This window comes from Mus pahari, chromosome X (genome assembly GCF_900095145.1).
Source record: "Mus pahari chromosome X, PAHARI_EIJ_v1.1, whole genome shotgun sequence".
Classification (NCBI taxonomy): Eukaryota; Metazoa; Chordata; class Mammalia; order Rodentia; family Muridae; genus Mus; species Mus pahari.
The window spans coordinates 144,143,120-144,167,226 of NC_034613.1; the positions used below are offsets into that span (position 1 = coordinate 144,143,120).

The 24,107-nt window shown below is 40.7% G+C and overlaps 1 protein-coding gene across 9 annotated transcripts in view; it reads left to right on the forward strand.

The window, feature by feature from the left end:
- Positions 1–24,107, forward strand: part of Gpm6b (glycoprotein M6B) — a 159,018-nt gene that overhangs the window by 108,353 nt on the left and 26,558 nt on the right. For 3 of the 9 annotated variants that reach the window (XM_021187323.2, XM_021187322.2, XM_029533987.1), the window contains exons 1-2: positions 4,922–5,328; positions 13,749–13,868. The exons of 3 other annotated variants lie outside the window; for them this stretch is intronic. In XM_021187323.2, the coding sequence (XP_021042982.1) occupies positions 5,268–5,328; positions 13,749–13,868 (181 nt within the window). In that variant the 5' untranslated portion in view covers positions 4,922–5,267. Of the gene's footprint in view, positions 1–4,921; positions 5,329–13,748; positions 13,869–24,107 lie in introns of those variants that run through there. 3 more of the 9 variants (XM_021187326.2, XM_029533988.1, XM_021187324.2) reach the window with 2 other exon arrangements.

Here is a 24,107-nt window from a genome sequence, read left to right on the forward strand (position 1 = left end):
TTTTTTTTTGGTTTTTCAAGACAGGGTTTCTCTGTGTAGCCCTGGCTGTCCTGGAACTCACTCTGTAGACCAGGCTGGTCTCGAACTCAGAAATTCACCTGCCTCTGCCTCCCAAGTGCTGGGATCAAAGGCGTGCGCCACCACACCCGGCCTCCATCTTTTCCTATTGGATATTATTTCCCCGACTATACTTTCCTATAGGTCCATCAAATTCCTCTCTTTGTACCCTTCCAAAAGTAGCCAATTGTGTTCTAGCTGCCTACATGGCTTGTTACGTGTTCGAACAACCTGGTGTGTGTGTGTGGGGGGGTACATAGTTTAAAGATTTCACACCACATAAGCTGATCACTACCCATTCACAATATCAGGGCATAGGGTATATAGTAAAACCCTTCCAGCTGACTCCAGGGTACAGCCAGGCTTTAGAGCCATTGGCTAACAAGAGAGTGTTCTAGCAACCGTGGAAAACTAGATTGAAGGCAGTGGTTCTCAGCTGGGAATGAGTTTCCTCCCTCATGTGTCTAGTGAGTGGAGGCCAGGAACATTCTCAAACACCCACATGTCCTGGCCAGCGAAGAATGACCACATGCTGAGTGTGGCGTATGCTGACATTGTGCAAGCATGATGAGAGAGAGAGAGAGAGAGAGAGAGAGAGAGAGAGAGAGAGAGAGAGAGAGAGAGAGAGAGAGCCACAATATTCACATTGACTTTGAGATACGTGTGGCCCACCCTACTTGGGAAAATGAACATGCCACTTGATCACACAGTGCCTCTGTGCTGAGCCCATTTCTCAGCTGGGAATGTGGAAACTGCCCACGTTGCCCCTGTTGCTATCATGTCAAGTCCTAGTCTGTGCCTACCAGACTTGTTCTCATTCTCTGAACATTTGGTTCTGTGAATTGTTTGCTTGTTTGTTTGTTTGCTTGTTTGAGGCAGGGTGCAGAGGAGCTGGGCTGGCTGTTGCTAAACTCAACAATTGCTGTTTTGGCAGTGCCTGAATTTTCTAATGAGGTTACTGCCTGGAACTAAGTAAATAGCTGACGATGCTGGAAATAAAGGGGAAAAAATCTCTTGTGCTCATCATATTTGTGGACATTAGCCAAGGATCTACTTGGGAACAAACTCTGCCATTAAAGACAACTACTATGGATGATGGCGTACCCTTATGGAGGAGATTCATCTTTTTTTTGTGGTATTAATAATTGAACCCAGGGTTTCTTGTATGCTAGGCAAGCACTCTGCCACTGAGCTACATTTTCAAACAAAACTTCACAATTTAAAAATAATTTCACCTTTATTTTATGTATACAGGTGTTTTGCCTGCCTATATGTCTGAACACCACATGCATTCCTAGTGCCCTCAGAGGTCAGAAGAGGGGGTCAGGTCCCCTAGAACTGGGATTACAAATGATTGGGAGCTGCCACATAGGTGTTGGGAATCAAACTCAGGTCCTCTAGAACAACAGCCAGAGCTCTTTCTCTTAACTACTGAATCATCTCTCCAGCTTTACCATTTCTAAAGAGTATTCATAAACATCGTCTGACTTGATCTTCACTTTCAGTTCAATATGAGGTGTCATTTCTTATAAACTATAGCAGATATGTAGAAAATATGGAGTAAAGCCATCAATGAAAGAAAATTATAGTAAGTACTGAATCCACAGGCATTTTTTTCAAAACTCACAATTTTCTCTCACCATGTGGGTCCCAGGAATCTAACTCAGATTGTCATGGTTGACAGCAAGTATCTTACTCTCTGGACTGGTATACCAGCCCTCTTTTGATTTGTTTATGTCGAGCAGGGGTGGGGTGTCACACTGGTAGCTGAGGCTGGCTAAGAACTCACTATATAGCACAGACTGGCCTCAAACTTTTTAAAATCCTTCTGGCTTAAAAAGACAAAAATTAGAAATTTAATTATCATGCAAGGCAAAGGCTTTCCCAAGATGATTTTTAAAAAAGTTTTAATACAGTCTAGTTATGGATAAAAAACCAATTCTTAACAATTATATTCTGAATTTCTAGCACTATTCTGTCTTTCTAGTTTGCATTTCTTATTAGACAGCATTTTACTTATCAGACATTGAGGAAGGATTATGGCCAATTGGATTTCATGTGACATAAATGTTCTATGAGCCAAGAGGGCTTGTAGAGGAATTTGCAGTTAGAATGACTTGAAAATAAATCTATTCCTGGTGTTTTCATTTTTCTTTTGACTTCACTCATTTTGAGCCCTGCTCCTCAAACAAACAAAACCCCTAAAATATAATTCCAGAAAGCTGTGGACAGGAGGCAGTGGGCAAAGTTGTTTTTATGATCATGTGGTTAGGCTAAGTATAGGGAGATGACTTTGCAACTTGATGAATTTTCCTCTGTTCATCTTGTGATATCGCTGGCAGGAAGGAGCGCTCTGGTTAAGCAAGTTCTCTGTGGCCCATTAGCCTGAGGACTACCTAGAGAAGGTGCCATGGCTTGCTCGTGGCCGTACTGGTTGACATTAGCACTTGGGAAACTCTTCCAAGCATGTGCTTGTTTACTGAGCTCACTGTGGTACTCTAGCAGATGTGCACAGTGGATGAAATAAGCTCAGCATGTAGATGAAACTGTACTCTTTTTAAGGCAGTACCAGCAGTTCCATAAGGTTCAATGTAATACATCCATTTTTGGTCAACATCTCTTATTCTTCCATCAGCATTTTGTCCAGTTGCTTTGATTTGTCACTATATTATAGACAAGAGCTGTTTAAGGAAATCTAGAATGCCTTTCATATTTTGCCTTTCACTGTATTCGTATTAAAATAATGTTCCAAACTAGGTTCAGTGGTGGGTACCTCACCATAGCCAGACCCTGTCTCTTATGTAAATAAACTAATTTGTCTAATAGGAGAGCCAACAAAATTAGGCTCCTCTTATATTTCTAGAATTAAATGATTTTGTTATACAATCTATAAAAAACCCACTAACGTAGTTAATCACAATTATACTTTTAAATTTTTAAATTATATTCATTTGTTTCACTGTAATAATGTATATATATATAAAGGTCAGAGGATAACTGTGTTGCTACTCTCTTCTCATTCAAGTCCTGAGGATGAAGCTCGGATCATACTTGATAGCAAGAGCCATCTTACCAATGCACAAGTAAAATTTTATACCTTTGTGTCTGAATGGACCTAAGTTGTTCAAACATGGCCTTTAAAAAATTGTCCAATTAAGGCACACTAAGTTTTCCCATGGAGATAGTTTTCACACACACACACACACACACACACACACACACACTTTTCCAGAGGCTGAAGTTTAGGTGCTGCCTTCCCAATCCCTTCACCAAGAGACGATAAAATAGGCTGAAACCATATTTCCAGGGGAGGGGGGGAGGAAGCTGGCTTTGGGCGTGGTCTTCAGGGACAATGGGTAAAGTGGAAAGTGAGATGGAAAATTAAAAGAAAGTGTTGAAGCAGGCCAAACAGGTTCTCAAGGTCTTTTCTTGTTTAACACAGCAGAAATGTTGAATATAAGTGGGCGTGAGAGATTATCTAAAACCAAAGCATTAAAAGATCAGGTTGGTAAAGGGATTTTGATTTGGGATCTTCCCACATTGTTTTGAGGTATTGTATAAAAACCCCATAAAACTTTGGAGAATGTTTTTAGGAGAGGTGTTTGCCAACTTGTCTTTTTAAAAAATGTGTGTGTGTGTGTGTGTGTGTGTCTGTCTGTCTGTCTGTGTCTCTGTGTGGCTCTGTGTGTGATGTGTGTAAATGTGTGTGTGGTCAGAGGACAGCTTGCAGCAATCTATTGTCTCTTTCTACCGTGTGGATCCCAGGAATGGAACTCTAGTGGTTAGACTTGGCAGCAGACAATTTTACCTGCTGAACCATTTCACTGCCCCCCCCAACATATCTTTAATGTTTACTCCCAACACTGGTGCCAAGTAGACTATGGCGGCTCCAGGAATCCTTTATCCTGTGGTTATCGATAGTTATCTTTGTATGTGACTTCAGTTTATAGAATTTTTTCAATAAGGTCAATGAAGGTGAGTGAGCTAAATGCAATTATTAAATGTCTATGAAATTGGTGATGCTTGAAAATCACAGCTCATAATCAAAGTTAAGATCTAAATACTTAATGTGAGTTAAGAACATTTATCTTAATTGTGCAAAGGGGTTTGTGAAAACAGCCATCAGAATCATTGGAATCCTTGTTGGCACAATAGTCTTGAAGCCAGATGTTTAGAGTGCTGTTGAAAAGTACCCACTTGAGATTTTGACTGAGGACATCTAACGAATAATACTGTATGCAAATTTAATCATTTCCTATCAAAAAACTTGATTTTCATATTAGAAACCACCAAAATATCAGATAGATATACTTTCAATATACTGATTGTTGAATAAGCATTAGCCCCTTTTGGAAATTGTGTTTGAGCTAAAATTTCTCATATATTAATACAAAGAAGTAGAATCTAATGCTGAATTGCCATCACCATTGTTAAATCTATTTGAAGTTTCTTCCCTCTTGAATACCTTTATTCTTTTGCCCTTAGTATTTTTTTAAGTCAGCTTGTCTAGAGATTCGTGAAACAGAAGTTTCTTGGTTTTTTGTTTTTTTGTTTTAAATAGAGCAAGAGTACATCTTTTGAAGATACTTTTCCAGGGCTTAGGGATAAATAGAATAAAGAAAACCGATGCCCCAGAAAGGGGAAGCGTGGGGAAACAGGCATTCTCCTGAGAGATAACATATAGTGTGGTCTGACCAAGTCACGTGGTGGGAGGGGGCTCTTTTCTTTCTCCTCCACATCCCTTCCTCTGATGTCACAAGTCTATTATTTCCTGGGAGAATTAATTAGTATTCATTGGGTTGCAGTTGGCAAGAAGAAAAAAAGGGAGGAGAGAGAGAGAGAGAGAGAGAGAGAGAGAGAGAGAGAGAGAGAGAGCAGGGAGGAAGAGGAGCTTGGTGGGAGAGCAGGAGCTTCCCGGGGTGCACTGGGAGTGGGGGCACAGAGTGGCTGTTTTATAACTGGGATCCTCGGTGACGTATGGTCGCCTGCTCCTTGGCAGCTGTCTTTATGGACCAGTAGGCAGAGCGAAATTGACGCTGACAAGACTTTTGCATCTTGGAAGGCACTGTAATCTACTGTAGTGAAGAACAGAGCCTCTCAATCAGGCGGGTGTAAAGAAGAGAGACAGAGGGGAGTCCAAAAGAAAAGGAAGAGGAGGGGGAAGCTGTGTGTTGTGGGGAAGCAGGGAAAAAGCATTTTTGGTGGATGGTATGAAGCCAGCCATGGAAACTGCAGCCGAGGAAAATACTGAACAAAGCCAAGAGAGAAAAGGTACCCAGCGCTCTGACAATAGCCTGTTTTAAAGCTTTTGACTGAGGGTTCTTGAAAGGGGTTAGCTAGGTTTTGTCTCTTGTTTAAAAACGGCTCTAAAAACAATTCCGGGTGGTAGGGTCTTGTTTTGGGTGGGTTTTTTCTTTATCCTGGGGGCTAATATTAAATTAATAGTGTAGCCTCTCTTCTATTTTTGTTGCAAGTATTTCTATGTAATATCGTATTTCATAGACGGATGTTTGTAGTTTGTCACCTTGAGCTTCTGGATGAGGAAAACCGTCTCTCCTTTTTTTTTTTTTTTTTAACTAAAATAATTAATCATAACTTAAGTCCTCTGCTCTGCATGCTAGGTTCAGGGATTAGGGGATGCACTATTCTGTACTAATGTAAAAGAAGAACTAGAGGGACATGCATGCTAAATATGCTTTGATTCCAATAATACTGGAGTGATTTAGACATGCTCTATTTTTTTATTCTAACATGATTGTTCTTTCCATGTATTAGACTATGTATGACATGTAATAATCATTAGTAATGGGCGCTTAAAAGGGGACATCAGCTTTGTCCACCAGCACTGACAGAAGGGAAGAGACCTTTTGCTAATTGAGATTTAAATGATTTGGGGACAGAAAAACTGTCCAAGGGCTCCATCTTTAAAGGAAGTCTCAGAGCATGTCTCAATTTTGATATTTAGATTTTGGAGAAATTATCATTATTGCACCAAGAAAATGGCAGAAAGGAGACGCTATGCCTCTAAGGTCAAGTTTGATGCCCCATAGAAACAGCTCAGCCAGTGCTAGGTTAACAGTGTCTCGCTGCGCTGTAATTGATCTCTTCACTCCAAGATAGAAACCATCATAAAATGCACCAACATGTTTTATAACTGCACTGGCTCAGTTAAAAAAAAATGTCATGCTAAGGCTCTTTCTCATGACTTTTACACACAATGGCAGATACTAAATAATAGTAATTCTTCAGGCATGTTTTCTTTATGAATATGTGGATTGAGCCATATGAAATTGCTGCCATCAAACATTTTAAATATGAAAAAACACATCTATATGCAGTTCAACTTTACAGCACATTTGGGTAAAGGCTGCTTATTTTCCTATAGAATTTTTTCTGCCTATATTAACATTCCATCCTAAACAGACCAATTTCATTTTTAAAATTTGTTGGTTTTTCTTTTTTAGAAGCATGGTACAATCCACAGATTTGCCATTTAACCTCTTTGAAATGTACAATTCAGAGGCAACAAGTACATAGCAATTTAATTCAAATGAATGTCGGTACTTTAGTTCAATCCTGATACAAAGTCTACCTCTCCCCCAACAAAAGACACTCTGTCTTTTCTTGCATGTGATTTTTTTTCTCACATCTTTTTTTCTAATCTGTGTTAACGGTCAAATAGCAATAAGAGAAACTCTTAGGACTATTTATCAAGTTTCATTTCTGTCACAATTAGTACTAAGTCAATTGCATGTCTGATAATATACTAGTATCCTGGAAGAAATTTATCACAGTTTCTCGTCTAAAATGGGTGATTTTTTTTTCTTTAGACATGCTTTTTATTAATGTCATGTTTGCCTATGGTGGATAAAACCACTGTGACTTCTGCAGACCTTCTAGGTTTGCAGAAATGTACCTTTTGGGGTTTCTCTCAAAAATAAAAGGCACACAATTTTTATTACACGACTGTGTATCTTATTTTAATTTAGCCTCATAGACTTCTATTATTTTGCATTATTTACACATTTTAATGGCAGGTCTACAGGTTGCCTTTACATCTCCAGTATACGAAAAGTAGCTAGCTATTATTATAGAGGCAAAATTAGAAGCAAATACGATTTTTAGAGGAACTTGAAGATGGCCAGGATTCATAAACACTAATTAAAAAATAAAATGCTACTAAGCTAAGGTCACATGCATAATACATGTTTTGGTAAGGATCTGGGCCAGAAAATTTATTCTCAATCTGCAGCACGGATTGTGATCATGGATACCCCACCCACCCACCCAAAGGGAAGGTGACTTATGTACGCATCTTAATTTGGATGACCAAGTTCATATTCTAGCTGCACAAAGTCCAAACTCTCACACGTATCTTTGTCATTCCCTAGTTCACTGGCCCATTGCCCTAAAACAGTAACCATGAATGGTCCTATACACCCATTACTTCTGTATTTCTTCAGATATAATGATAAGTGTATAAAACCTATGCTTAGTTCATTGACATTAACATTTACAAATTTAACATCATTATTTATAAAATGAATAGTGATTTGGGAACTTAGAGAATCTCCTCTTCTTCCTCCTATTACTCCCCCTCTTATTCTTCCTTCTCCCCCTCCTTTCCCTCTTTTTCAAGACTTCTTAGTTCCTAAATGTAATCCTCTACATTTTTGTTACTTCACAGAGGTTTGTATACATATATTCCCACTGGTTTTCAGTTGATGGCAGAGGCAATGCCTATCTGTTAATTAAGGGCATTGATGCTCAGTGGCTAGCACCCAACAGCTTGTGAATGAATAGCTTTGGATAGTTATTATAGTGTCTATGAAGAATGTAAATTAAACAAAGATTTATAAATTGACCCCAGCTTTCTGGTTAGTGTCTGTTCCCAGAGGGAGTTTACATAGGGCGACACAAGTGAGCTATTGCAATTCACTAACTGCCACCAAGAGGTCTTTTTTTTTTTTTTTTTTTTTTTTAGAAACTCAATCAGAATAGCTTTGTTCTTATTTTAGACAAAAATGATGCAAATCTTCACAAAAGGGAAAGGGTTTGTGGCTTTGCAGTGTTCTCATAGTGTTATCCTGCAATGCTGCTGAGCAACCAAAATTCACACTATACAGAGTTTGTGTGTTTTGTTGGTGGTGGGCTGGGTTGTTTTTTGTTTTGTTTTTTTGTTTTGTTTTTTGTTTTTGGAAAGCCAGTGAGTTTTCTCAGATGAGTATAGCAAATGCAAAAGTATTACAAGTGACAGGTTTTTTTTTTTAAGTGGGAGTATAGAATTAAAGTGGCAGAACTGAGTAAACAGATTCAGCAAAGGCAGAATGAGCAGAGAAAATGAATAAGGCAATTAAAGGAAGTGGATGATGGCTCTGCTAATGAAAAGATGGAAAGCTGGGTTTCCATTTGTTTCTGTGGAGTATCACTTAGTGTCATTTGTGAAAACAGATGCGTCTGGAATTGCTGGCAGCATGTCATCATGGGTTAGATGACAATTGAACCCCGAATAACTCTAAAGCTCTGTTATGGGGGGAGCAACAGAATCTCTAATGAAAATTATTTTCATTACATGTAGGAAATTGGAATCTACTAGAATAATCATAAGCAGGCTAGTTTAGTTCCTGTAAATCATTGCTGAAACCAATTCCAGAATCCAAGTATCAAATTAAGTTTCTAGCCACGTTGGAAGAGAAAAATGTAGTAAATTGGAAATAATGTTGACTGAAAGTAAATTGGAGGACAGAGTTGGAATGCGAGATGAATTTGAATCAGTGCTTGTTTAGGAGGGGGGGGAAGCACTTCTCTGGAACATTTAACATGTTACATTATTCTGAAGGATCTGTGGCATTCTTACTGACAATTCCTAACTTGTTTATATGAAGGTGGTACAGGGAAAGTTTTAACTGCAGTTCTTCTTTGTAAGAGTTTGCCAAGGTGAGCATCTGAAGTGACAGTGCCTGGGGAATAGGCTGTAGCAAAAAGTGGCTGGCCAGATGGCGGGGGAACATATGTGGTAGGTATGACATGTGATGGTTTGGGGGGAAGGGGATTGATGTTTTTTTTTTAAAGAAAATTTAAATGTGGAGAACAATCTGAGCGAGTTGGTCTAGCTGTTCGTTTTCTATTACCAATTCCACGAGCACACGTTTTACAACCTGGCCATGTTATTTCATTAGACAAAAATAAAATAAAATAAAATAAAAATGAAAAAATTAAAAGGGGGGACCCTTTTATCAGTTTTGTCTTCCTTGAAATTGAGCATAAACCTTCATTGTAGCAGTAAATTGTAAGCTTGTGTTTCTCTGGTACTTGGAAATACAGGTCAGTTGAGGGTGAGAGATTTTACTTAGTGACACCATTTCTTAGTCCTCCTGTACCCACGAACATGCAGAGCATCCAGTGTCTGCATGATGTCCATTCCCTTTCACTGGGACTGCTGATGAGTTGGATTATTCCAAAGACAACCTTTCCTCTTTTTTTTTTTTTTGCCCCCTTTAGATCAAATACACAGACACATGATCTAATCTGCTAGGAGAAAAGGGTGGCCACAGGATAGCAGAAGAATGGGACACACACTGTCTTTTTGAGACAGGGAGGCTCCACTCCTAGTTTTATAAGTGTGCTTTGTTACTCGCCATTTGTCAGTCGTTTCTTCATTTAAGAATATGCTCCTTTGAAATGTCATCCTTCCTCCTCCCTTCCGTTGAAGGAAGGATGCTATTCAGGCATCATTGGAAGTACTATCATAGGGGTTTTAGCCATATTGTGCTGGTTGGTGGCAAATAACCAATAGCAGGGACAGAGACTTTTGATCCTCAGCCAGCTCCATGATATGTGTCTTCAGAGAGTGAATGAGAGAAAATAAAAGAACGCCTTGTTTTACAGTCTAATTTTATTAATTCCTACCTACCACTTGATACCAAGGCACAATGCACTTTTCCTGTAAATGGTCAGGTGGCACATATTTTACCCTTCCAGGCCACTGATCTCTGCTGTGCCTACGCACATCTACCATCCTAGCATGAAGAAACAACCACAGATGTATGTACACAAGGGTATGTGACAATGTTCCAGTCAGATTTTATTTACGAAATGAGAAGGTCTGCAGGCCTGTCCTGTACTCTGTTGGAACCTTAAGTCTTTCCCTTCACATTTTAGCTAATGGATACAAACAGACTATAACAAACACAGCTTTGAAAGACCTTGTTCAGTGAATGTGGTCATTTTTTGCCAGCCATGGTTATTACTTGGTTGTTCCGAGTGATAATTATTAAATGCTGAAGAGCTTTCCAGTCTAGTAGTCACTTGTCCCCACATCATATTATCAAAGGAAATGGGGGATGTGGAAAAAGGCCAAGGCATTGTTTTCCTTTTTCCTCCAAATTTCCCATGATTTAGGTCATGCCCCTTTTTGGTGATAGAGACACAACACCACTCACAGTTGTGTCTCTATGAGCCAGCACAGCTACTTTTCTACTGTCATCTCGGGGGAGAGCATGTTGTCTTCTGCTTGTGAAGTCATTTCCTCATTCTTGTCCATGCCTAGAATCAGCAAGGTGTTTATCTCCTTTTAGGTGTTTGGATCCTGTCCTCAGGATTAAAGTGTGTAGTCTGATGTCATAGACGCTGGAGATAACTCTGTGTTTAATGTCTGTTTAAGTTTGGCTCAAAATTACAGCATAGAAATGATTCTCTTTCTCTCTCCCTCTCTCTTTTTTTCATACCTAAAGATTTACTGTTGGAGAAAGACCTCTCCAGTATTAGCCCAAAGGACTGGAGAACGGCTGTGTAGTTGTCCGATCTCATCTTTAGATCTGCTGCTCTCATCATATTCTCACATTCTGGGAAGCATTTTGAGAAAGCATAGCCGCCGTATTTTACTCTGAGAAAGTGTCACAGTTGGAGGCCCAGAGAGATGGCAATGTGCTTAAGAGCACTTTCTGCTCTTGCAGAAGACCAGGGTTTGGTTCCCGGTACCCACATGGTAGCCTCTTCCAATATCTGTGGGCTCTAACTTGCATTGCAAGTTAGAGCCCACACACACACACACACACACACACACACACACACACACACACACCACAGGGAGGGAGAAAGAGGGGGGATAATTTTTTTAAAAAATACCACACTTGGATAATCCACACATTTCCATTGTCTTTAATCAGTAGCCAGTGCCTGACTGCCCAGATATCTGCAGACATTCCCATCCATGTGAGAAGATGAGGACAGGACAGAAATTGACCTTCTGAACTGCAACCATAGCTATTATGTGCATAAATGTATTATGTGTGGAAGTGACAGTGTGCCAGTCAGACTTTACTAAGAGTAAAAGCAGCATGGTAGGGGTCCATAGGGCCCTAGGGTGGTCCTTTGCTTTAAAAAAAATACTTGATACAGCAACTTATTGAGCACCTATTATGTGTTGCACATAGAGCAATAAACTTATTAGAACATGATGAGGGTTGTGGAGGTACATTACATCAGTGGTATAGCACCTGCCTAGTATGCATGAGGTTCCATCTCTAACACCCTCCCTATATGCACAAAAAGGAAAGAAGAGAAAAAACTAATATCAGAAGATATTCAACTGCTTAAAATCTTTTTACTTGAGAGGTGAATGTGAAGGATTCACCGTCAGCTTTACCAAAAGGAGATCAGTGTATACTGTGAGGTGACTTGACCATTTAGTTCTTTGCACCTGTCTGCCTGTGTTTCTTTCTTTCAGAGAATATAGCATAACCTTTTCTAAAAGAATGTGGGGTTTTTTTTAATATAATGAAATTTTTATTTGGTTTGGTTTGGGTGGTCCCAAGAACCAAATCTAGGGCCCCACACGTGATAGCCATGTACTGTACTTTTGAGCTATATATAACTTTTGCCCCCAAACCAGGAGGCAAACATCTCATTCCAAGGGAAGTAGAGTTACATTTTATGAGCCCTGAATTAACAGAGGACCAGGACCATTTCTTTAGGAACCTCAGAAGTACTGCTCACTTCCACAGGGACCTTAGAGCAGCCTTCACTGGCCTTAACAACTTGAGAAAAGAGGAAAAGGCGGTACTTCTCTAGGCCCTAGTGAGGATGATGCTAGGCTTTTGAAAGGGTGCCCTCTGGAGGCTGATTTTTCAGCTGCATAGCCAGACTCCACCTCCAGGCTGGGCAAGTAATAGGTCTCTTCTTGAATCCTATTCTTCTGTCTGTCATCAAGACTGAGCAGTAATTTCCTACGGTGGGTGGTTATAGCTAGAGAAACAGCAGGCATCATGTTCATAACACTAAGGCTAGTGCACTGAGGCACTCCATAAATTAGAGTTAGCATCCTTATTGAGAACCCAAACAGAAGCAGCAAAAATAGCTTCATGGTACACTTCTGTTTTCACTCGAGAGCCTTTATTTGCCCTTATTTACTTAATTTTTTTGGGGGGGTGTCAGAAATTTAACCCAGGGTCTTACATATGCTACACAGTTTCTCTATCCCTGTAGCATACACACCTAGCTCTTCTTTTTCCTTTGAAATAGGACATTTTTATCTGACCTTGAAGCCAGAAAGGGTCTTCTATAAAAATACGACTACCCAGTGTGTCCCTGTCTCAAATATCTTGAGGGCTTTCAGAGACTGGCAAGTAGCACTGGGGGTTCTGAGGTGGGTTAAGGTTCCTGGTGTGCCTGGTGAGAATGGGCATTCACTAGCTCCACAATGTGGTTATGTATCTGGTCTTCAATGATTGAGGTGACACATGGAAAATTAGAGCCTCATCTTCTGATGGACTGATTACTCATATCAACGTCAAAGGTATTTTTTTTTAATACTTAAGTTTTTGTAGTATCACAGAGTACATCACCGCTTCCTTCATTTTATAGAATTTATAGACATGGATGGCTCATAGTGACATTTTTAACTTCTTAAGAACCTCAGGATTAGAATTCCATTAAGAATGACTAGAAGCCTATATTCTATGCCAGACAAATTGAGAAGTATTGTTGCTTTTCCAATCCCCCTAAGAAGTGGGAAATGTATTACCAGATAGTGACCTGAGATCCTGGGAGGCCATTTGTTGCCATTCGAGTAAGCGGTTCCTTCTCTTTGACAGACAGAAAGATTATTGAAATGGGATTCAATTCAGAATATTCAGGACCATGTAATGATCCTGATTTGAAGATTAAGTGACCAAGATTATTTCAGGTGTCCATTCAGAAGTGGGAATCACATTCTGAACTCAACAGGCCATAGAATAATTTATCAAAGTTCTAGAATGGAAACCAGGCACCGTGACAGAAAGTAAGGCACTTTGCTCACCATTGCTCGTACAGCTAGCAATAATTATAGGTCTCTGCTTGTCTGAAAAGGAAATAAATCCAAAGAAACACATTATGAGAAGTCACATTTTAACATGAACAGTAACCATCCACAAATGAACATTTTAGATTATGAGATAATGCAGAGAATAGAAACCAAAAAATATTGGTAATTTGTATAAACTTAAATTCAAAAATGGAAGACAAAAGTCCAACTGATTCTGAAATTTCTCATGTTCAATTAATTGATTGGTACTGAAAGGTTGCATTTTGATAGCATATTTTTTAACTCCCAATTTTCCTTTACTGTATGGTAAGAGAATAAATAGAAATGCTGATTATAGAATCTTTGCTGGAGAAAGACACTGACTCTTTGCCACTGAAATTGGCAGTGAACAGCAGAGCTGAAATGGAAATTGGCAGGTACCACTGGATGTACCCAGGCTCAAAGAACCATCAGTACCGTCCTGTGCCAACCCTGGGGGACAGGGCTGGCCCCTTGAGCAGTCCAGGTAAATACAGCCTTGGGGTGAATTCCACAAGCAACTCGACTGTTATCTTGATTGGGATTTATAATGGATTTTTCAGTTTGGTGATATTTTCTGTTTTTGCTTGATGCATTCATTTGTTGACATGGGTGTGGGTGGAAACTGCCCTTTAATAATTTTTTAATCATTTTCATTTTTCCTCCCCCTTTCCATTCCACCCCATCTTTCTCCACCTTCTTCCCACCTTCCCTCTCTTTCCTCAACCCACTTCTTTGTATCAAAGGGAACAGTGTACAGTGAGCTATGCCCTTGAGTTAACCACAGATTTTCAGATGTCTGAATCAGTAATGATGGCGGGGGTATGTACATATCCACTACAGGGCCCAGAACTGGGTCAGAGATTTCAAGGAGCCTCACATATAAAAGTATTGAGCATATCTACATACCTCTTCAATGGTACAGCTTTGTACCACTCTCGCTTAGTATCAACCTATATCTTCAAGAAAGCAAAGCCTGTGAAATTAAGATAAGATAGCTACACATTGGCCTGGTAGGTCCTTTGAGTTCAGTTTCCACGTTTTTTTGCTTAGGAAGGGCACTCATCTTTATGATCATTAAGGGGCTAGGTCTGAGCAAAATATATGTATGAGTCATTTGGTGGATTTGAGGTGGAGATTTGAGGTGGAGAAGATGCTAAGCAGTATGCCTCTCCTCATTCTCCAGCCCCAAAGTCGGAATATGTCTTAGTGTTTTTCTCACTTAACTCAGTGTAAGATGGTAGCTCAAGTCATGTAAAATATGATACAAAGGACTTATGATGGGTCAGATAAAGTCATCATTAAGCTTAAAATACTACTATCATTTTGTCTCAATCTGCGATGCCATTTCTCCCGACTGAGTTGTGTGGTTGTTCAGGGACCAACCAAAGATGGCAGTGATAGGAGCTGAGGAGGTATCTCAATGGAAAAGGTTTTTGTTTCACAAGCACGATGTCTAGAGTTCCAACCTTCAGCACCCATGTAGAAGCAGATGGCAGTGTGAACCTGTAGTCCCAGCATAAGGGGCATAGAGACAGGTGGATCACTGGAGCTCATAGCCCATTGATGAGTTCTGGGTTAAGTGAAAGGCCCCGTCTCAAAAAAAAAAAAAAAAAAAAGGCGGGGGGGGATATCAATGAAGGAAGATACCCAGCATTAACCTTTGGTCTCCATATGTACATGCAGGTACACACATACATACCTCTAAAAAGAACAAAGAAATATCAGTATGGTGAATGACATTAGTTATAGAAGTCTTGAGGGACAGTAAAAAGTATCCTGTTGAATGGCAGATCTGCCCTTTTTCCTTTAAGACCTAAAATGGAACCATGAGGTTAATTATCATAAAATCCGACTTAGATTTAGTTCTGTGTCTTGGGTCATGCACTCAATCATTCCACATAGGGCTGATAGTGAAGAAAGTCCTACACACTCTGAGCTCCCTCTAAGACTCCAGATAAGGCACAAACCATGCCCAAACACCTGTTTTTCACAGAGGGATCCTTTATTAAGCAGGGAAGGAAAGTTAAAGTGGCTGCCTTCTGACTCAGGCAGAAAAATGGCAGCCCATGTCCTTGCAGGTGTAATTTTTAAGAAGAGAAAAAGGAGAGGTTTGTGTTAGAATGGGCTAGGGTGTGGTGGTAGAATTTGATTTGGCATGTTATCAGGTGAACTAAAGGGGATTTCTGATTGTTGGACTTTGGTAGTCATTCTCAGAAACAAGTCTGGAATAAGAAAGTGTCCAAATAAAGAAATAGACCCTGATGGCTAGCTAAGGAAAAGGGGAAAAGCAAGGCTTGCTAGCACCATGTTTGCCAGGCCAGAGCCTGCTAAGGCCCTTTCACACAGGTCTGCGATTTGCTGCTGCTGCTGCTGGTGGTGGTGGTGATTCTCAACTCTTCTTGGCAAAGTCATGTATCCCAAGTTGTCTGTGAACATCTGAAAGATGACCTGATGCTGAGATTAAAGATGTATATCACCATATTCAGTTTCTGTGGTGCTAGGGATCAAACCCAGGGCCTCATGTATGCTACGCAAGCTTTTACCAACAGAGCTGCTTCCCCCTGCCCATAGGTGCTTGTTCTGTGTGTGCCTATAAGGTGAGCAAGAATGGACTGAGCATTCTATAGCATAGACCCTTCAAAGAATGTGGTGATGAGGGGTGGAATCTTGATTTAAAAATTGCTGTTGCCATTCCCTGTGATACAACTGTCCAATGGATTCCTGTTCAGCAATGAAACAGCATGAAGTGCCATCACTTGCTGTGGCATAGATATACATTAAAGGCAGGAACCTATGTAAAAGAAGCCAGACATAGGAGCTTGAGTGTTATAGCATTCCATTTGGATTGAGTTTCCAGAACTGGTGACTCCTTAGAGATGATTCTTAGAGAGTTGGTTGCCAGAGGCCCAGAGAAGCATGGAACAGAGATTGACCACAGATGAGAACCAAGGATCTCTTGGGGGTGATAAACCTGTTCTAAAAGTAGATTCCAGGGATGATCACACAACTCTATTCATTCCAAACCATTGAATTGTAACATTTAGAGTAGATGGGAGCCTGGCACTGGGACTCACACCCATAACCCTAGTACTTGAGAGGCAGAAGCAGGAGGATTGCCACAAGTTGGAGAATGACTTGAGCCAGTGATACATAGTAAGACCCAACCTTCAAAAAATGGTTTATAAGTTATATCTTAAAGCCATTTTTTGGTTGTCTGTTTTACCACACACACACACATATCATCCAATTAAATATATGTAATCCATGGCAGAAAGAGGAGGGGAGTATGTTACTAAGAACCAGAATCGGCCACACTTGAGACAGGATACTGCTTTTATTAGGAATATGTGTTGGGATTGGCAAGATTGCTCAGTGGATAAATGCATTCACTACCAAACCTGATAACCTTAGTTCAATACCTAGGACCCGCAGGGTAGAAGATACTCCAACCATGGTCTGTGTGTGTGTGTGTGTGTGTGTGTGTGTGTGTGTGTGCGCGCGCGCGTGCGCGCGCGCGCATGTGAGTGTGCACATGTGCATGTGTGATATATATACAATATAAATAAACAAATGTAATAAAAATTAATGATACCAGGGTAGTTGGAAATCTAGAAAGAGTTTTGAGTCATTTTTGAACCCCAGGCACTAGACCATGTGGTAAAGAAGAAACACTATCATCTTCCCAGAGGAAACCATAAGTCTGTCTGTGGCTCCAGGCATCAAGCAGTTTCACAGGAAAGCATTGGAGTAAGATGTGTGTGAGCCAAACCTCAGAATGTGAGGCATTTGAAGCTGCAGTTGCGGCTGAGAAGCAAACAAAAACAAAAATACAAACAAAAACAGTAATGCTTCAAAGACTTTGCTAACGTCGGTTTGTTTGGGAGCCCTGAGGAACATGAGTTTTTGAAGGTGATACAGCTTGTCCAGGGTGCCAACACCACATGCACTGCACTCACCTTGCTTAAGAGCCCAGCTCTATTCTGAGAAAGCCCATTCCATTGGCCATTCAGTTCAAGGTTCAGCACCAAGGAAGGTGAGTCCATTCTGCTCTCCCTGCCCCAGTTTAAAACTTCCATTTTCAGGGGTTTTGAAATTCTAGGTATAATGAGAGATCCAGGCTTCCTATGGTATCTGAGTTGCTGGTAGTTTTATAAGGAAAGAATTCTAGGAGCTATCAGAGTCTTGCCTGGAGGAAAGAAAGTCCTTGTACTTAATTTGAACTTGTAGATTTTAAAGAGATCCTGAAACAGTTTATATGGACATATGTTCTGACTTTTGTATGAATTCACCCCACTCCTTGGTCTTGCAGGTACCAAATGTATGTCTGAAGTCCCATTTGTATTTGGAACAATGTTACACCAGACCACCACTGTAAAGATGGTATATTTGGTCACAGAGTGAGACCTGCCCCAGCCATGTCATTTTCTCCCCAGGTTTTTTGGTTTATGGGTTTTTTTTTTTTTCCGCTCTAAAATCAACACAGTTGCCATTCTGTACTTAGATTCTAAACCAGATGGTGTGGTGGGAAAAAATAGAGAATTCCATATGGCTTGTATGTCTTCTCCCACCCCCCGCCCCGATATAGTTCTCAGTTTCTTTCCATAGAGGTATTGATACTGGCTGACCAGGAAGCCTTTGCCAAAGAAAAATGCCTCTCTCACTGTGCAGTCACTATCAGAGAGTACTTTACCCCAACTTCACTGTCCCCCACCAGAAAGGTCAGGGTTGGTCCAGTGTCTTTTTCCTTGATTCCCCCAAAACACATAACTATTTTTTCACTGTAAGACTTGATAGTTACTCTGGCCATTGCCCACCCTCACACCCAGGCAGGGTCTCATGTAGCCATGTTGAACCTGAACTCTATGTAGTTGAGGATAACCTTGAACTCCCAATCCTCCTGCTTCTTCCTTCCAAGTGCTGTTGCTGTTACTGTTTTGTTTTGTTTTGTTTTGTTTTGTTTTGCTTTGCTTTGCTTTATGTTCTTTTGAGACAGGGTCTTATCATGTAGCCTTAGGGATCCTGGAACTTACTATGGCGACCAGACTGGCCTCAAACTCTTAGAAATCCACCTTCTTCTGCTTCCCAAGTGCTACTGTCCCTTAGGGTCACTCTTTCGGAACTTAAGGATGTATGGCCACTATGTTTTAGGGTTATATCTTCAAACACTTGAAATGTATCTCAAGAGAGAAATCCCCTTGTTCCTATTAGGACATGTACCAGGAACATGTCACCTGTGTCTGTGGTGGCCTTTCCTCTATCATTAGAGGAGTAGTCATGTCATGTAGGTTCTGATGGCCCTTGTCACTCTGATCCCTAGAGTCTACATTCAGTGGCAGCTTTCTGAGTATATAGAGCTCAAGTCAGGGAAGCTCTCACTCTACAGTATGCTTCCAGCCACTTGGGATTTTCTGGTTCCATGGAGGTGAATACAGTAGGAGCATACCATAGTCTAGACACATACTGTTAAGTTTCAGTATACCTGGGTCCTTTCTTTTCTTGCTTTTATAAAATGACATCTACTGTAGAGTAACTGTTTCCTAGCTTCCTTAGCACAAATGATAATCAGCTATCTTATATATCCAGAAAACATCTCTAGTTTGTTTGGAAGCATTCCAGTTTGGGGCTGCTCCTCTGCCAGTACTTGAGTGGTACTACCTTTGGGAGTAGAACGACCCTTTGTGTCACAGTGGCCCCGTTGACTGCCCACTGCATCAGCTTACCTGGCCTTTTGCTCTCGTATACGTTCCTTAGCTCACAGGAGGCAAGCAAAGAAAGTGAAGAGGAGCAGAGAGTCCATCAGCCCTGGATGCTGAGCTGGAGCTATTTGCCAGTCACAAAAGCTTTTAGGAACAAAGCTTGGATTGTTCCAGAATGAGTAATTCTCAGTCTTTTGCAATTGGTGAGGTCTAATGCATGGCAGGGAAGACGGCAGCTTGTATGGCCCCCACCTCATCAGGTTGTGTCCTTCTGGTCATCCAGGTTCACTTCCAAACAACCCCTATACTTATAGACAGCTGCTGTGTCTGTCTGGGACAAGCTGATACTAAATGGAATGCTTCTGGTCGCAAAATGCTGTTTAAATAGGTTGAGCCTCTCTCTGAAGTTATGCTTGGATTTTATCTATAAACTTGCTTTTGCCCTAAGGAGAATAGTGACAATGATGAAATGTCTCCCAGAAGGAGAAACAAGGACTGCTTTGTGGTTGTTTCCTGGAGCTAATTAGTGGAAATTCCTACGAGTGTTCCTGATGCCACACACTGTTTTAAAAAAACTTTATGCAAACTAGCCACACCCATTCACTTACAGGTGACCTATGGTTATTTCCTGTAAACCAAATAAATTCTTTGTTTTGAGGTGGCAGTAACATTGATGCTACAAAATACATGATAAAGGCAGCTTAAGAAAGATAAGGTTTATTTGGGCTCATGGTTTGAAGGTATGGACTAGTGATCTGCAACCTGTGGGTCTCAACCCCTTTGGGAGTAGAACGACCCTTTCACAGCTGCCATGCCCACTCCAGTGAAGTTTGCTTGCCAGGCCAGAGGCCTAGAAGCACTCACGAGGCACAAAGAGTTTCAAGGAAACTCAGCCTCCTGGAACCTTGGCAGTCCAATAACCCATATACTCAAACCCTATCAGCATGTTAGTATGGTATATACTCTCTTTCAGTATTATAAGTGCCTTTAAAGATTGAATTTTATCATAGGTGAGCCTCCACCAGTGTTCCAATGTCCTAAAATATCCTTAAAGCCAAGGAGCTCAGAATTCAGTAGGATTCAGTGAAAAGGTTACCTATTCATTAACATTCAAATTTACTTCTAGTAAAGACCATTGAAACTAATTAGGCATTACAAAGAACAGACACACAGTGGTCACTTAAGACCATTGGAAAACACCAGTATTTACACTGTGACTCAAAACAGCAGCCAAATTACAGTTGTGAGGTAGCAACGAAAATAATTTCATTGTTGGTGGGTCAACACAACATGAGAAACTGTATGTATTAAAGTGTCACAGAATTAGGATGGTTGAGAACCACTGGTGTAGACCATCATGGGGAAGAAGTCACCATGAGCATTACAGATGTGACCAGTGGTTCTCAACCTGTGCATTGCGACCCTTTGGGGGTCATTCATAAGGATCACTTAAGACCATTGGCAAACACAGATATTTACATTATGGTTTATAACAGTAGCAAAATAACAGTTATGAAGCAACTGGTCACATTGAATCCACAGTCAAGGATCAGATAGAGTTTAAAACAGACATTGCACACTTCCTCTTTTCAATCCAGAACCTTAGCCGATGGGATGGTGCTACCCACACATAGGGTAGGCCTGCCCACTTCAGGTAGCCTAATCTAGATGCTGCCCCACAGACATGCCCAGAAGTTTACCTCCCAGGAGATTCTAGATTTTGTCAAGTTGACAGTCAGAATTAACATCACCAGGCATTGATTTCAAAGGTTTATGTCTTGGCTTCCTTGTGTATCAAGTATGATGATTTGTTTGTCAAACCCAGAGATCACCACGCCCTCTTTAAACCATTCTTTGTTGCCTCCTTCCCAAAACAACCTTGGCTTTGCCTTCTCTCTGGGTTTCTGTGCTTTTTCTAGAATGGCCTTATGACGATGGCTTCACAAAAGTTCTCTTGCCCTTTCTCATGTATTCATTTCTAAAAACTGGCATGTGACACTGATTGCTTAATAGCTTTGTGGCTTTGACTGATTTTTATCCTTCCTGCTTCCCTTGACAACGCCCCTGTCCCCTTTGAATAAAACTCAGAAAGGCTGGTTCTGCCTCCGCCCACAGCTGAAGACTAGCTTGCACCCACTCCGGTCCAACCTACACACCAGCGCCAGATGAATCTCACAAGCACATCCCCAATCATGTCACTCTCCTGCACACAAACCTGCCCCCTCTCCTGCTTGCAAATGAAGCACAGAGGCTCAAGATGCCTTGACTGCCTCCTACGGTTGGAGGAGGGCCCACCTGCTTTTCTTTTCCGACTTCTCCTAACTCTACCCCATGTCCTTGAGCAATTCAACTAAACCTTGGCCCCCACACCATGTTGATTCAACATTCTTTCCCCAATGCCTATCATGGGAACATGTGTGTTCTCCAAGGCTTATTTACACTCAGTCCATCCATAGATGGATCCATACCTTTTTGTCAGTATCTCACACTAACCAAGGACATCTGTCCTACCTTACCCCCCATGTCCCTATGTTGTCTCCCTTCTCATTCTAACTAAAAGTCATATATGTTGCTCCCCACCATCCCATACAAGGATCAGTGTTGGGAAGGGAACACCTGAAAGCCCTGTCACAATGTCTCACACATAGCATCAAATCAAGAGAGTCAATGAGTGGATCCAGGAAAGCAAAGATGCTGACCCCCAAATTGTCAAGAATGCTGAATGTTGGTAGACCCCAGAATCACTTCCTAAAGATCTTCCTGCTCTGAATATCTGTATTATTTGGACTTAGAGCTAGTTTTCCCTTCTCAGGGTCAGTTTCTGCAGTCGCCTGCTCCCCTTTTTGACTAGGCAAAGTGTTAAGCACTTTAAAGTGATCTTTAGAAAAATACAAAAGCAGTCAGTCCTATTTATAGAGAACAAAAGAAAGGACTAACAAGTGTCTATTTAAGTTTCTTTATTCCCAGCTATTAAGTGTCTAACTTTTATGTGGTCACCTAGCTTCTATTGCTCACATATTATTTTAAAAATGTTGGTGATTAATCTATTTTAAGATTTTCATGGTATGCCACAGAACTGGAAGTTCTGTGTTAAGCAGGTTTAGGACAAGCTTTTTAAAGGGTCTACTTAGAAATAATTCCTTCTATGACATTAGAAATAGTTTCAGCATTCCTATCATTACATGGGTGAACATTCATGTCTGGGTCTATAAGAGAGTCAAAAGGACTGGAAGGTGAGTTACTGTGTGTCTGTGCTTAGCTCTTTAAGGGAAGCCTCCCTGCCATAAATTGACTTCATAATACTGTATAGTGCTCTGAATTGGTGATTCTCAGACTTTGGGGTGTTAGGTCTCTTCATACTTTTAAAATTAGAGGCCCCTTCCAACAATATTGGTGATATATACATAGATATAAATACATTATAAGAAATTATAATTAATAGTAAACTTTTAGTTTTGTCAGAATGAAACCCAGGAGACTGCCTTGCATATAATAGGCCATTGTTCTCCCACTTAGCTACATCCTCAGTTCAACTTACATATTAAAATAATAATAAACCCATCCTATATTATCCTAAATAGCATCTTCAAAAAGTGAAATACTTTCCAAATCAAAACAATGCTTTAGTGAGAAGAGTAAGTACCATTTTCTACTTTTAAAACTCCTTATAATGTGGAGCTTAATATGAGGCATCCAGACTCTGCCTCTGCCTCTGCCTCTGCCTCTGCCTCTGCCTCTGCCTCTGCCTCTGCCTCTGCCTCTACCTCTGCCTCTGCCTCTGTATTCATTCAGTGGTATCTTGGCTTTTCCTACTTTAGTTGATATATATGAAGAAAATTCCATCTCTCACAGGTATGAGGTTGGAGGAGATTTTTCAATGGTCTTTAAAAGTAATTGCAGAATAAGAAAATCTTTTCTGCCAATGGCAAGATTCAGCAAGTAATAGTTTTATTTTTGAAAGGATATTCTATTATACTTTGGGGAAGGGGTCAGAGGATAACTTCCAGAAGCCATTCTTTCATTCCACCATGTGGGGCCCAGGGATAAACTCAGGTCATCAAGTTTAGCATCGAGCACTTTACCAACTAAGTTGCCCCAAGTAGTGGTCTCTTAAAGACGGTTGGCCCTGTGGAATATGCAACCAATTGATGATCCTTTGGTACTCTGAGGCATTAAAACCCGTTGGTGTAGCCTGAATGTTGATTGGCTCTTATATTCAGAAATGATTCTGTGAAGCTACACACTGATTATTTGGAAAACACTAGCAGTGAGTGGGGACCTATGCCTGAATTCCCAATACTGAGCCATTTTATTAAGCCACATAAAGTCCTATGCCTTTATATCACTACTAAGACTTCATCAAGAAGTCATGAGAGCTGGGGAAGTTGTCAGTCTCACTGTGGCAGGTACAAGTTGCTCCAAGCTCACTGGCAACAGATACCACCAGTTGTTTTCTTTGAAATGACAAGCTGTTCACTTAGTTCATGACTGAGAACATCTCTTCTAAATGGCTATGTCTGAGTAACTATAGCCTGTCAGAGCTCTTTCTAGAAAAAACAAAAAAACAAAAAACAAACAAACAAAAAAAACAGTAGTGTTCTATGAGAAAATGTGCTAGGTGGGCTTGTCACACAACTGAGGCAGAACTTTCCTGAAGGTTATGGCCATCTGTTGATGTGCAGTCTGAGTGTTCTGCACTTCCCCAGCTCTCATTACATGGAATATTCAAAGACACAGTCTCAGGTTTGTAACGTTAAAAAAGTCCCATATATTAGGACATGTGGCACTGCAGATGGATGGATGTCTCCTTTGTACTGAGGGTGTTGTGACATGAAACCAGCTCTGCAGTTTTCTTTCTCTTTGCTGCAATGCTTAGTGCTGAAGAATGTGCTCACTGCACTTTAGAGCCACTGTCTGCTTTGTGCTATGGCATCAGCACTTTTACGGCACAAATGTCAGTACAGTGGCAAAAGTAAATAATGCCTTAGTGCTGTTAGAGGGACAATTTGGACCTCACAGGCCTCCTA